At 43.8% G+C, this 14,900-nt stretch overlaps 1 protein-coding gene across 2 annotated transcripts; it reads right to left on the bottom strand.

Moving 5' to 3' along the window:
• Positions 1 to 417: 417 nt before the first annotated feature.
• Positions 418 to 11,701, bottom strand: mier2 (mesoderm induction early response 1, family member 2). Of its 2 annotated transcripts, none has more exons than XM_029430496.1 (12): positions 11,258 to 11,701; positions 9,950 to 10,068; positions 9,259 to 9,372; positions 9,040 to 9,151; positions 7,858 to 7,937; positions 6,870 to 6,939; positions 6,489 to 6,640; positions 5,761 to 5,842; positions 4,962 to 5,056; positions 4,741 to 4,871; positions 3,950 to 4,092; positions 418 to 1,861 (listed from the first exon to the last, which is right to left on the bottom strand). In XM_029430496.1, the coding sequence occupies exons 2-12, from the start codon at positions 9,974 to 9,976 to the stop codon at positions 1,410 to 1,412; spliced, it is 1,458 nt and encodes a 485-aa protein (XP_029286356.1). In that variant the 5' UTR covers positions 9,977 to 10,068; positions 11,258 to 11,701; the 3' UTR covers positions 418 to 1,409. The 2 variants fall into 2 exon arrangements, with proteins under 2 accessions (XP_029286356.1, XP_029286357.1); XM_029430497.1 differs by lacking the exon at positions 11,258 to 11,701 and adding an exon at positions 10,650 to 11,084.
• Between the last annotated feature and the right edge of the window lie 3,199 nt (positions 11,702 to 14,900).

Raw genomic sequence — 14,900 nt, 5'->3', positions numbered from 1 at the left:
TCTTTATGAGTCAGAACCAGCAGCTGAGATGAAGCTGTACATTTAAACTATATAATTATATCTGTACCAATTCGTTTGAATACTGAGAAGTCCACTGAGAATATAAAAGTTTGTCATCCTCAAAATATAAATCATTTTGGGACACTGGCCAGAAAAAGGTGAAGAAGTTATGAAAATCTTAAGAGATTTGTAAAATATATTATTAGAAATGCTAATGCTTCCATGTATGTGGCATTTATCAGTATATTTCAGAAGTCAGTGAAGGAAAAAGAGAATTGTTTGTTAAAATATCACTTCTGTATCTTTGTTACGTAAGAGGAAAGCAGACGATGCTGTTAAACTACATGTTCCATGTTTTTACTCGTGCATCTACAAGATGTGTTTTAATCCAATGAATGTGTTTATATGACACATGTCCACAGTGGGTAGAGACTTTACCTTTACACATTTTATTTCACGCTTATTCCGCATGTCAAACAGGCTGCCTAATGGTATTAATATTCAACATGATGCAAAGGGGCGATCAGAAATGACGACAAAACACTGCACCGTTATAAATCTCTATGTAATTCTTCAAATGAAGAACGAACAAAAAAAAAAAAAGGATGAAAAATTCCACAAATCAAAAATAAAACCGGCAAAAATATTGAGCGTTTCTCTCAAAATCTCAACGTCAGAAAAAAGTTATTTTAGTTTCAGCTCTTCATATTCAAACAAAGTGATTGAGAACGATCTCAGCCAAACGTTTTCAGTCGGGTGGAGTGGAGGAGGCTGGGAGTGCAAACTCAAAATCGACATCAATTACAGACTTAATTAAAAAGGAGGTTCAAACTTGATGTTTAAATAAATTATATAGTTTGAACAGACTTCCAGCAACCGTGTCACCGTGGCCCAACATGCAGAACACACAAGGAGAAAGAAAAAAAACACGTGATTTGCTGTTTTTAAAGACGTTTGGATGAAATCTGAGCTGCAGTTAAACTGATAAATAAGAAAGAAGAACAGTGGTTAACATTGTAAATCATTGATCTGTTTTTAGGAAACATGGACTGCTCGCCACTTGCTTCTGGTTTGATTGCAGCTCTCGTCACCTGCACGGAGCTTTCACATGTATCAGAGACGAACAGCAGCTCTGGTGCAGGTCGTGGTAATAAACGGTTCATAAAACACATAATCAACACCTGAAACAAGTGATTTACACTCGGCGTTCCACAAATGGACAGAGGGTTCAAGTGTCTCAGTTTAAAAAGAGGGTTCAGACAGACACAGGTAGTAGGTCCATCCTTTCTCACAAAGTTACGTAAATGCACTTTTTGTCCTGGTGTCTTTAAGCCCGGTGTAAAAAAACAACAACCAACAGGGCAAAGCTTTAAGAGTACCACTCAGTTTTGATTTCCCCCCACGTCCCCTCACTGTGTGAGAGAGCGGGGGTGCTGGACGGGAGAGGCATGCAGAAGGCTGCCAAGTGCTTGGAAGTGTGATGGGAGGACAGAAGAGGAGGGGGGCGAGGCAGATGGCAGGCTAAATTCCACCTGCAGCCCGAGGGGGGAGCCGGTCCCACCGCCTGCTGCACCACAGTCAGGGTCCTCAGAAACAAAAGGTCCACTACACATGTGTAGCTGGTAAAAACAGGAGCCTGTGAGGCGATGGTCGTCGTGGCAGGACGGAGGGCTCCCGTCGGCCCACTGACCGCTCTGGGAGGATGGCTGGGACTGGAGCTGAACTAGAGCTGAGGGACAACAGCCGCCTGAGCCAGGATCCCGCAGATCGTCCACGGGCGGGAGAGAGAAGGGACATCCAAACAGCTGCTGAGGACATCCGTCACCACACAAGTCTGACAGCCCCATCACCAGCTCACCATCTGCACAGATGTAGAGGAGTTCAGAGCATCAGCAACATGTCTGTAACTCGTGAAATGTTCACACACACACACACACACACACACACACACACACACACACACACACACACACACACACACACACACACACACACACACACACACACACACACACACACACACACGTGCATCATAGTGGCTTTTAAATGAACACATTATTCCTTCAGTTGCATTAAGACCTCATGATTCATCTGCTTAATCGCACGAGAGCAGTTTGTACGATCATTTCATCTTGTTGATTTGCATTGTACTGTATTTGTGTGCAAGACATTACAACAAACTTGGTCTTATTAAATACAAGTGTAATAGTAAACTAGGGTTATAGTTCAATGTTTGAATTTCATTTGTATTTTGATACATCATGGTTACACTTTGGGCACGAGGGTTGATTATCTACCACAGGCCAGTTAATGAGATCTGTCACTAATCACCACATTGTTTATATATTTACTCTCTCTCTCTCTCTCTCTCTCTCTGTCTCTCTCTCTGTCTCTCTGTCTCTCTCTCTCTCTCTCTCTCTCTCTCTGTCGCTCTCTCTCTGTCGCTCTCTCTCTGTCGCTCTCTCTCGCTCTCCTCTCGCTCTCTGTCGCTCTCTCTCTCTCTCTCTCTCTCTGTCTCTCTGTCTCTCTCTCTCTCTCTCTCTGTCGCTCCTCTCTCGCTCTCTGTCGCTCTGTCGCTCTCTGTCGCTCTCTCTCTGTCGCTCTCTCTCTGTCGCTCTCTCTGTCGTTCTCTCTCTCTCTGTCGCTCTCTCTCTCTGTCGCTCTCTCTGTCGCTCTCTCTCGCTCTCTCTCTCTGTCGCTCTCTCTCTCTCTCTCTCTGTCGCTCTCTCTCTCTCTCTCTCTCGCTCTCTGTCGCTCTCTCTGTCGCTCTCTCTCTCTCTGTCGCTCTCTCTGTCGCTCTCTCTCTCTCTGTTGCTCTCTCTCTCTCTCTCTCTCTCTCTCTCTCTCTGTCGCTCTCTCTCTCTCTCTCTCTCGCTCTCTCTGTCGCTCTCTCTCGCTCTCTCTCTCTGTCGCTCTCTCTCTGTCGCTCTCTCTCTCTGTCGCTCGCGCTCTCTGTCGCTCTCTCTCTCTCTCTCTCTGTCGCTCTCTCTGTCGCTCTCTCTCTCGCTCTCTCTCTCTCTCTCTCTCTCTCTCTCTGTCGCTCGCGCTCTCTCTCGCTCTCTCTCTGTCGCTCTCTCTCGCTCTCTCTCTGTCGCTCTCTCTCGCTCTCTCTCTCTCGCTCTCTCTCTGTCGCTCTCTCTCGCTCTCTCTCTGTCGCTCTCTCTCGCTCTCTCTCTCTCTCTTTTGCTCTCTGTCGCTCTCTCTCTGTCGCTCTCTCTCTCTCTCTTTTGCTCTCTCTCTTTGCTCTCTCTCTCTTTTGCTCTCTCTCTCTGTCACTCTCTCTCTCTCTCTGTCGCTCTCTCTCTCTCTCTGTCGCTCTCTCTCTCTCTCTGTCGCTCTCTCTCTGTCGCTCTCTCTCTCTCTCTCTCTCGCCGTGTTTACCTGCAGGCCCAGCCTGCTTTCTGTGGCCTGCCGGGACCCAGTTCATGGCTTTAAGAGAAAGCGGGGAGTTCGTCTGCGGCGGGGACGGCTGTCCTCCTCTGGAGCACCATGTCAACGTGCATGCACACACACACACACACACACACACACACACACACACACACACACACACACACACACACACACAGACATGCACACGTGCACGCACAAACACAACGACACAGGACACACAAGAAGCAAGAAAAACAGCGGGGGAAACAAAAAAGGAGGTGAGACTTAAAGAAATGATTCAGAACGTAATGAATGTGATGTCAAAATAAAAATGTTGAAATAAGACATTTAATAGAGAACTGAAATGTAAAACATGATGGAATATGTGCCTGACATGGTGTGTAAATGGTTTACATACAGACAGGTGCACAGCGCCTTCTGATTTCAGTGTTTGAAACCAAACTAAGTGCTTTATGACCAACTTCCACTGAGGGTATTATGGCTGTAACTGCTGCTTCACTACATGTTGTGTTGGTCTTCTATAAGAGAACGTCTACGGGATCAGGTGCTTGTTTACCTTGTTTGTCCAGGTCCGGGCTGGACGGGGGAGGTAACGGGGACTGCAGCTGCCCGGTGCTCATGGAGCTGTGAGACAACAAGCCCGAGGAATTGTTGTCTCCCTCCAGCTCCCCAACCTCCCCGTCCTGGTCTCCATCCTCCCTGCAACACACAACGCAGCCACTGTTAGCGTGTGTGTTATCAGGACATAACGTCACACAGCTCTCCCCAATAACATGGGAGGTGAACAGAAACTTGTTTTACCTCACAGCTTCTGGCCTCATCAACAAGACTCTCCTCCCAGACACACGATGCATTAATGCACATCTGTGTACACTACAAACTCCTCCTCATACTCTGAACACTTGTGCATCCCTCTGACACGCTTGCACGCAGTAATCAGTCTTATTTTTATTGTATATTTATGTTTCTTGTACACATTTTAAATTGTTCTCTTCCTGTGTTTATGTTCACACCAAAGCAAATGATGTGTATGTGAAAACCTAAATCAAATTGTAAGAGGCATTATTATAACAGCTTGCAGTAATGCAGTAATGCTTCAGCCTAAAGTAATGCAATGGGAATAAAAAAACAGACTTTCAATAACAAGACGCCCAACAGATTCCTTCTTAGAATAACTAAAGAGCTAAAGCTAATGGAAATGAATAAATAAACAGCTTTAAAAAATGGTCTGGTGTTGCTGGAAGAGGTTCTCGGAATAACACGGTTATAGATTTAATGGGAAGTTCAGACGAGAACATGCAGGACATCCTCACTGCAGGGGCAAATCTTGTCATTAGCGATACTCACATGCTCCCTGATTGCAGGTTGAACTTCTTGCGGCTGAGCCTGGTGGCCTGCTGGGTGAAGTACTCGTGGCGGTCAGACTTCTTCCACATGTAGTAATACTCCACACACTCCCCTACGGAGCGCGTTCGTACCTGAGGACCGAGAACACATTGCAGAGTAAGAGTGCAGCAGGAAGATCATCACGGCATGTTTGAACGTCAAAGACTCAGCTGAGCACTCACCTTATTACCCTGAATGAGGTTGAAGTTTTTCCCGTAAACCCGATAGCCGTGCTCAAAGCTCCTGCACTCCTCCTCACTCCACGCACAAAGCTCTTCTAAAGAGGGAGGAAAGCACGGGGAGTATTCATTCAGAGTTAGTTTTTAAACTGAATGCAATGCAATCATTTGTGCTGTGGATTATCACAGAGCAGGACTTTGAGGTTGCAACTAAATATCTGGTTTAACAAACTACAGTGAAGCTCTTTGATTTCACCTGGAGCCTCACTGCTGAGTAAGAGGTCAAGAGGTCACAAAAGGTGGACCTTCCCCTGCTCTGCAGCGCTGCAGTCAGCAGCTGGCGTTGCATCGACAGGGTGTCAGATACAGCTGCACGTTGCACCGCGAGCGGAGATGCTTTCATTAGGGATCAAATGCATGTTTCCACACGTGGGATCGATGCGTTAATTCAACTAAATGATCGACTTCAGGCTCTCGAATGAGTCGACGTTCCTCTCATCGTGTTGCTGCAACTGCATGTAGGTCATTGAGTATCTGAAACATCACTTCATGGGGAGGATGTGGTGGGAAAGTATTATTATTAAGACTCTGACGGCGTCTGATTAATCTCTCTTCAGCACCAACGATCCCAGAGGAGCGACGCCTTTAACTTAAGGTTCATCCTTGTAACTTAAATGCGATTACATTATTTTATTATTAGAGAAATATTTCATCAGTTATTAGCAAAGACAGGATTTGAAATGGATTCTAAACTTATTTGAAATCATTAAAAGTATAAGAGCAGGTTGGAAACGGTTCTTACCGCTGAACACTTTCACATTGAAGCGTAATCGTCTCAGTGCTTCTTCTGCATCGAAGTTGCATTTCACTAGTTGATACAGTGCCTGAGAATCAAGAGGGCGGAGGAGACAAACGGGTCAGACGGTTACAGAGAGAAGAAACCTGATCTCTACGTTTACACAGACAAAGACGAGCGGATCCACTGTCAGACGCATTTAGTTGAGGTTGTAAAAGGTTGTACGTTCAGAAGCTGAATCTCTCATCCCTTAAAACTATACCATAACAATACAAAAGAGACAACATCACAAGAAGAAATAAAACAATAATAAATGTTCATCATTAAGACTAAATTAAATAAGCCCAGTTACAGATTCATTTATTAAGCTTTGAGATGCCTGTATGTACTTGGGGTGCCAGATTGAGTTTCATCCGTCACATTCATTTAGTTTTGTTTTTAAATTTAGTTTGAGATGTCACAAACCCACTTCTCTTTATTTAAAGTGATAATCAGAGCAACAATGCACACTGTTGAGTATTTTAGTGAAGTGGAGATATAATGTAAAGCCGCCCACAGCTAAATAAAATGTCCTTAATCAAATGTCAGTCCCAATAATGAGTTTAAAACGCCACTTTTCAAGGATTCAGCCACAAACAACAAAAGAAGTTCAGTTTGTTCAGTTCAGAGCTTCACCCGACAGTAACTACACCACTTGACAGTTTGCTATGAGATGCAATTTGAAGTTATAATACCTGTTGATTGTCTCGAACAGTGTCTCCTCGTGTTTGTGTGCATGCTGCCCCCTCCTGGCCAAACGGTCTCTGTGCATTCAGCAAGAACTCTTCCACTTCCTGCACCGGCAGAACGCCTGGCCTCCACAGCAACTGGTCCTCACTACTGCCGGCTGGAGGAACAAAGAAAAAAGGAGGAGGAGGAGGAGGGGAAACGCAGTGGAGACGGCAGAGAAGGAAGATGAGGAGTCGAGGAGGAGGAAGAGAGACAGAGAAAGAGTCGGTGATAGATTCAATAATCACCTGAAATGACTTGGTACTTGGAAGATTTCATACAAAGTTCAAGAAACACATTTTGCATAATTTAATCTCCATTAAACGAGAGTTAAACGTGTTTCTTACCTCTCTCCTGGTAGCTATATGAAGTGAGTGGAGGGATTTTTGCCTGGTACATAGAGCCAACCATGATCTCCTGAGAATGAAATCAAAGACACGGTCAGTCATGGCTCTGAAATGGGTCATTTATGCAAATAAAGGCCGACACTCTGCACAGTCGGCGCTGTGTGGGAGGGTTCTTCGGAGGACGTGAACAGAACGCTCAGATTTGATCCCCACTATTCTGAGGTTTGCATGAATGAAACTATTATTATATAAAATGTAATGAGTGCTGCATTGTATTGCTAATCAAAGCCAACAAGTAACTGGATACTGGCTCTGTTGTTAATTGTAACATTTTCGTCGCCTAAAAATGTCTTGTTCAGTGTTCGGTTGTACTTTGCTCCATCCTCTCGTGGTTGCAAAAAAAACAAGATGGCGACCACAATAAACGAAAACAGCTTCAGAACTGTAGTCCACAAACCAATGTGTCAAGTTGACCACGTGCACGCTTTATATACAGCGAGCATGGCGAGTGTAGGTTACAGTTTGCCTGTGAATACCCAAGAAGCTCCCGTGTCTTGCTTTCCCAGCTGCTTTGCAAAGGTGAAGGGAGAGTCTCTGTGATTACAAACCCGTCTGTGGACAGAGAGCGGCACACTCACGCTGCAAAATGTAGATAAACACATTTATTCAGAGCCGTTTTATTGTGCGTATTGTTGGATAAATAGACTTCAGGTCGCGGGTACGCCCTTGAGATGCGAGCCTGCAGGGAGCCGGTACAGACAGCTGCATAGATTTAAAATGAGAGAGCATCTCTTGCGTGAGAAAAAACCTAACACATGGGGTCTAGACGGGTGGGGTGGGGGGGGGAGACACATTACAGCAGTGTCGTTGCACGCACACCAGACGGAGATCTGCACTCTACTGATGCACTTTTCTAGTTTCCTATGTTTTGTTTAAAGTGTTTTCTAAAGCGATCACGAGATGTGTGTTACGGCCCTCAGAGGCCTACCTTGTGCTCTTCATTGGAGGGAACAGAAGCATCGTCAGAGTCTTCCTCTGATGAGCTGACTAATGTGTCTTTGTCTCCACCTGAAAGACAAAACATTAGATCTTTAGTGTCCCAGAAAGTGAACTTTGTTTGCTCACATCATACAATAAACCACATATATAATGCACAGTAGAGGTCATACATTTAGCTACAAAAGCTCCAGCAGTCCTTTATTAAAGTGTGTGTGTGTGTGTGTGTGTGTGTGTGTGTGTGTGTGTGTGTGTGTGTGTGTGTGTGTGTGTGTGTGTGTGTTACTCGGCCTATAATGTGTTTAAAAACAGCTGAAGGAACAAATGATCTGGAGAAAGTGTACCGATGGCAGGAGTCGAAACTCTGCATGAAGAGGATGCCGAGGGTCTGCCAGGATGACCTTTGCCCTCCGACTGGCTCTAACTTCACAAACATGGCGGACACCAGTCAAGTTAGCGCCAATGGTGTTTTGGCGAAGTTCAACAATCTTTCCCGGCTATCAGAGAAAAGGAACAAGATCCCCCCCCCCATCGCACTGGTTTCCACTGCAGCTTGGCCAATAATAACATTTAAAAAGATAAATTAAAGAATCTTCTTTTTTCTGTAAATTGCATTAGTTTAGCTTATTTTAAGTTATTGTTCTGCACTTAAAATGATTATTTGTACGTCTCTTCTACCTCCAGAGACACCGAGTGCTCAGGTAATCTCCAGGAGACTAACGCAGCAGACCATACATTTGGGTTTCATGATATTTTTTGTGGCCTCAGCACAAAGTACTGTCACAACCCGGGTTTAAATATATTCAAAGTGTCTTGACATCATTCAGTCATATGGAGAGAGACACTACCAGGACGTTCTCATGTCACGTTGTACAGATATAAATCAAAGCTTTCATGTCATTTCCTGCCATTACTGGCATGTCGTGTTATTGAAGCGAGCTGTAAGTAACATGCTGCAGTCTCAGCAAAGCACCGATTTTAAATTGAACATTGAGAATATATTCCAGCAAAATCAAATGTTCCAGGATCGATCTTTCTCTCAGTTTCATCAGAACAAGAGTGCGCATGTAAAGCGTGCCGTTTGAAATGAGTTCATGAAGCCAAACCTCCATCTTTCTAACTTTTCTGTTGCCGAGATAATTTATTTTGCGTTGTACGTCTGTGTGTGCGTTACCTTGGAGGCGGCGGAGCAGATCTGAGGTGTGTGAGGTGACTGAGGGGGTGAGATCATCAGCTGACGATTCCTCTTCCTCCTCCCCGGGAAAGAGATCCTCAGTTATCTGATCCTGTGAAATACAAATGAGGAACAGCACATTACAGCGAGTCACAGCAAAGAACACAGTCACACAGAATACACTCTTTTTCCCCCTGCGTTCTTGGCGACGTATCCCACCTTGTCCAGTGTCATGTCTGGCAGGCTGGCAGCCATGTGACAGGGCTCCTTCTCGGGATCTGACACCGTGTAGCCGTACAGCGCCAGCAGCTCCTCCAACGGAAGCTCACCGGCCTACAAGCGGAGAGACAGGTGGAGGGAGATGATTCGGTTACTTTAAAAATATTCTCCTCTGGACGTCTGTGGGTTTAATGATCTCATGGACTCTGGGCCAAATACCTCCGTAGTTTTCAGTGAGTTTGCAGAGTCACTGTCAAACGTGCGAAACATTTCCAAACTAAAAACAATCCAAGAATGCACGAGGGACTAATGTGTTGCAAATTAAAACCCAAAACAAGTCCGATTTGAGGAGAAAAGCTACAGTTTGTAACTTAAAAATACATCTTTCATATCATATTTGCTGAAACTGTCTTTCGATCCTGACAGAAGTGCGTAAAACAGATAATGTGTGAAAGAATGCATGTTCCTCGTAGTGCTCACGATCGAAGGAAAACAACCAATCAGAGCCGAGGAGTCTCTGGCCAAGTGTCAATCACTGCTCGTGAACTCCGATTAAAACTGTCAAACTAGGCGCCGACTAAATATGAATCAAGTAAGGTGATTCGCAGTAAGGTCTGCAGAAAAGCATTTTGTGGTAGAGCGTGTGGCTTTAAAAGCTAACTTTAACGTGTACGGCTGAACTCGACCGTACAGGGTGGGACTGCGCTGTCATCTTCATGGGGCGAAAGTTCTCCTCCAACTCCTCTAAGGCCGGTTAAGACTTCTGCTTCTCCCGCTGAGGGCCTTCATCACTGTACCTCGTCCTCTCGCCTGCAGACAAACAAACACAGAGTTATTTAAACAGACATTTAACGTCACGTAAAGCAGCATGAGGATGCATTACAACATGGCAGCACATTCCTCTGTGCCTCCGGGGCACACATACAACACAAAAGGATCAAAGAGTTGGCGGATCTTGGCTCATCCCATAACTTGATCTGTTTGTTTATGTGTTCAGTGCATCTGTTTACCTCATATATTGGGCTACCATGCATTTAAATGTGTCTTATGTAATTATATTGCACACTGTTTTAACTTCTGAGACGTGCTGTAGCAATAAAAGTAGTATGCAGAGACTGTGTGGCACCTAATTGTAACTTTAGGACCAACTCTTAAACTCAAAACATACCAGCTAATAGTTTTTCATGTAGGGGTCACAGCACATTTACATATTTTCCCCAATACAGGCTTTGGGCTAAAACAATCAGGTCAAAGTGGGACATGGGTCTTTGATGAAGACATGCATCATAAGAGTTAAATATAGAAGTGCAGAAACTTCCAGTGGTAGAGGATGCAGACTAAACAATCCCACCCCCTAGTTCAAATTGCATGCCACCACTCATTGAACTTACATTAAACTTCTTAAAAACACCATTCCTGGGTAAATTAGTTGCAAAAGTCCAAGTGGGGGGAAACAAACTAAATATGTAATGTGCATATTGCAAAGCATCGGGTGCCGTCCGTCTGACCAGGGGCGCTTTCCTGTGACTTGGTGCTGAACGTCTCTTCCTCTCCCCGGCTCTCTACGAGGAGCACAAGAAGGAACTACTTCTCAGTATTTCCGAAAAGAGACGGTGTGGAGTTCACCGCCGCCAAAGTCGTGACATCTCTCCCAACTTTTTCCGCTCACTTTGTCGCCGGGGCGCACCTGAAATAGTTCAGCACCACCGTGTTAGACCCCGCCGAGCTCCCTATTGTTTTCTACGGCTTTACTATGAAGGCGGAGGGAATGGCTCTTTAAAGCTAAGAACGCGGAGAGAGCTTCTCCATTTCTCTCTCTCTCTCTCTCCCCCTCTCCGCTTCCCAGTTAAAATGCCCCCGTAGCCGTCTTTCTTCCGGGGTTAACCAGCCGGTGTACCCGCCGACACTCTTGTGTACCGCACGACGTGACAAAAGTCTTAAATTCGGCCCAGTTTTTCAATCATTTGAGTCATTACATTCCTCGTTTTCGCTCACTTACCTCCGCCATTCCGTTTCTGCGCAAGCTGAGTATTGCCCGGATGTTGTAGGTCTGCTCTTCTGTACAGCTCCGTTTATTGCCGCAACGATCCAGCAACAGCGACTGTGCTACAGTTAGTTATGTGCACACTTATATCCACTATTTCCAAGTAATTCAGCTATTTTTGTCTCGCTTTTGACAGCTGGCATTTAAATATTTCCCCTTTAGTTTCTGAAAATAGCCCTCCCGCTTTCGGTATCGATTCTTTAAAGTATGCAATGTTTTAAAAACAAAAAAGTTTATTATATCCAACCGATTTGGTCATTTTCTATTGTATAGGTTATAAATATTGCATATTGCAAATTTGCATATTTATATAACATGTTTGGCAATACGGTATAAAAATTAAAATGAATATCATCACTCCACCAGCAACATTGGTCCACGTGTGATGACTGGGCTATACGCTCGTGCAATGAGGGAGGGGACAGGACATGGTCAAAGCAGATAAAGATATAAGTCTGTTTCCTCAGCCTATAACTGCTTACAGAGATAGGAGAGGCCGAGTTAATGTATGCTGACCACACGTGACACTATTCAACCACAACAAACTAAGTAGATCATATGATGATCTGTCCCATGTACAATACACTACATGTAAAGCCACATAAATAAAGAAAAAAGCACCAATAATACAACATTAAAATGATTTTTTAACAGTATTTCACTGATAACATGTTAGAGGTGACACACTGTAAATAAACTACACATATTAGCCTCTGCAGCTTTATTTCTGGAGTTTCTTCTTCCTGAAGATGACTTGACAAAGTGAATTTATTTACGTATAACGTTTAGTGAAATTGTTTTATAAAAAATAAAAAATAATTTGCTTTAACGTTTGCAAAATGACAGGACGCCAGGGGCCAGATAATAAATCCTGGACTTCTCTGGAAGCTGATTTATTGGCACCTTATTTACATTAAAGTACAAAAAATAATCCCTTTGTGAATCAATTAATTTTTATTGTGAATTAGAAAATGCCAGATTTGGCCCACAGGTCGTGTGTTGAGTATCACACTGGTCTCATTAGTGTGGTTATATATTATATAATATTATAGTTTCTATCCATATATTGATCATAACTACAGGCGTGACAAGTGTTAATATTCATACTTTAATGTTATTGAGTTTAAAGTGTCTCGACATTTAATTCAAGTATTAGTGGCTCACTAAAGAAGTTCTAATGCATGAACAAAACAAGGACTTTGAGCACTTTACAAAATAACTTTTTTCAACACCCAACCATTTCTAGTGACTGTCAGAGTTTGCTTATTGTTGTGTCTGTTTATATTCTCGTGTTTAATATCTCCCAACAGTTCGAGGAGTTGAATTCTCGTAAAGCAAATCCGACATATTGCAAGTCCATGCTTTCCAGCTGTCAACATCACCTCAGTCCCTGTGTGTCAAAAGGTGTGCAGAGAAAAGAACTGTGTTTGTGTTCAACAAAAGCCCAAATCACACAGAGAAAACAGAACAAAGCACATTTGTTTGTCGGGAGAGGAGTGCGACTGCATGCTCTGGGTTTTCTAACTGCGTTGGGTTTTGATCCACTTTTAAACATTTTGTATGAATGAATGTCGTGAGAAGGTTGGTACCTTTAGAGCTGAGCTGCTTTCATCCTTCAAATGGGCTTTAAAAGACTATTGTGCAATAAAGATTTCAACAGGAGAAGATAAACAGGATGTACTGCCAAGAACAATGAACATAACCCAACTGGAAAACAATTCAGAGCCACGCGATTGTCCCGGTGTGCAGCCGACAGGATAACTAAAAGTTGCTGAGCTGTGTCGACACGGCGGGACAAGCACGTTCACTAACATGGACACTCACGCATCTAATTCTTTAATTAATCCGCATCTGAGAGCATGTGAGAGGTTTGGATCAGGGCAGTGTGTGAGGAGCTCTTTAACGTCCCTCAGGGGCTTTACTGGGGGTTTATGAGCAAGGACACTTTGTTGTGTCTCCTGTTTCTTCAGGGTCTTTAACTCTGTGTGTTTGTTTTGTGTGAAAAGAGCAATTGGACGTCACTCTCAGGCTTTGTTGGTGGTTTGTGTGTGTTTTGAGTTTAACTTTAGATTACAGCACATAAATGTAGTGTCGGTTAGTTGCACATGGGTACCATGTGCTCACCATTGTACCTTCACAATAAAGGGACTGTTCAAGGGAAGAAGACAAGAGGTGGCGACAACTGTTCGACCAAGAAGAAAGCGTGGAAGGATACATTTTGAGAAACTTTGCTAGCTTTGTCATCTGGTTTCCATCAGTGGAATACTTTTATAAATTTTGTCCATGTTGGCTTATAAGTTAGGTATGAAAATGAATTATTGACCTTGGCGATATAAGTTTGACAAAATGAAGCCAACTGAAGGTTCACTTTATCCCTTTTTCTTACCAGAGCCTTGGTCGCCATGAAAATCAAGCACCACTCACTAACACTGTGATCGGGAGCTCCAGAGGAAACAGTTTGAAGGTCGTACGCTTTGCAAAACAAATAAGAAAAAAGTATGTTTATTCATAAGAAGCACAATGTGTGAGTATTAGTTTGGTATTAGATAAGTTAGAGATACACTACAGTCATGTATAAGGACAAGAGGATCTATAAAATGATGTATTTAACACTACGTGCTGTATAAAGGCTGCTCCCGAGTATAAAGACACACACATGGTGAGTTTATTCAAACACCTTCAAGTGAAAACTTTGTGCTTTTTTTTTTTACCTTTAAAACAAACTTGACAAACTTGATTGGGTGTGGCCATAATAGGGAAGACTTTTCAGTGCATCATGGGAAACTGGACCGTAAATCATGGCACATAACACTACCTGAGCTCCGAGTGATGAAAGCCAGATCTGGTGTCTATCAATCCCATTAATATCCTTTATTTCTCCATGAGTGTAGCAAAGACAACATTTCCAAAGCGTCAATTAATAATGAGAATAAAAGAAGAAGGTTCAATTCATAAAATCAAGAAAACAACAGAAAACAATGAACCTGTGTTGCTCTGTGTGTGTTAGTGTGTGTTGTTGCTGTAACGTACCCATCAATAACACATTCGTTCATGGCTGTCTTCATTATTCAGCCTCTGGTTTATGGCTTAGTCCCAGAGATTCCTGTAGCTCGTGAACTTTCTTTACTTACGATGGAGCAGAGGAATGCAGATACACAGAGGAGAAGACTTTAAACGGTTCAGTGTGCAGAGGTTCCTCCGGTTTTCTTACACTTTAATAAGCTTCATATCCGCTTTCACCGCTCCTCAGTCGGCAGTCATTGCTCCGCCTGGGAAGAGGATGGAGACGTGTGGACTGGGGTAGATCCAGGAGCAGGTTCGGCCTCTGCTCGCCGACCTAACCTGCTCCTCCCAGATGCCCCAGCCGCATGCTGCAAGGCTGGCTCTCAGCTGACGGGCCTCAGCCCACATGGGGGTTTGTTCCAGAACAAACACAGTACTCTGCTGTGAGATATGTGTGTGTGTGTGTGTGTGTGTGTGTGTGTGTGTGTGTGTGTGTGTGTGTGTGTGTGTATGCAAAGAAGAAAAACAAAATGCTGCTGAAATCTGCTTCTGTGTTTACCAGTAAACAATGTAGAGTTTCTAAAGACTCCATAAC

The sequence above is a fragment of the Cottoperca gobio genome, chromosome 4, assembly GCF_900634415.1.
Source record: "Cottoperca gobio chromosome 4, fCotGob3.1, whole genome shotgun sequence".
NCBI classification, from domain to species: Eukaryota; Metazoa; Chordata; class Actinopteri; order Perciformes; family Bovichtidae; genus Cottoperca; species Cottoperca gobio.
This window is presented reverse-complemented; position numbering and strand designations above follow the sequence as displayed.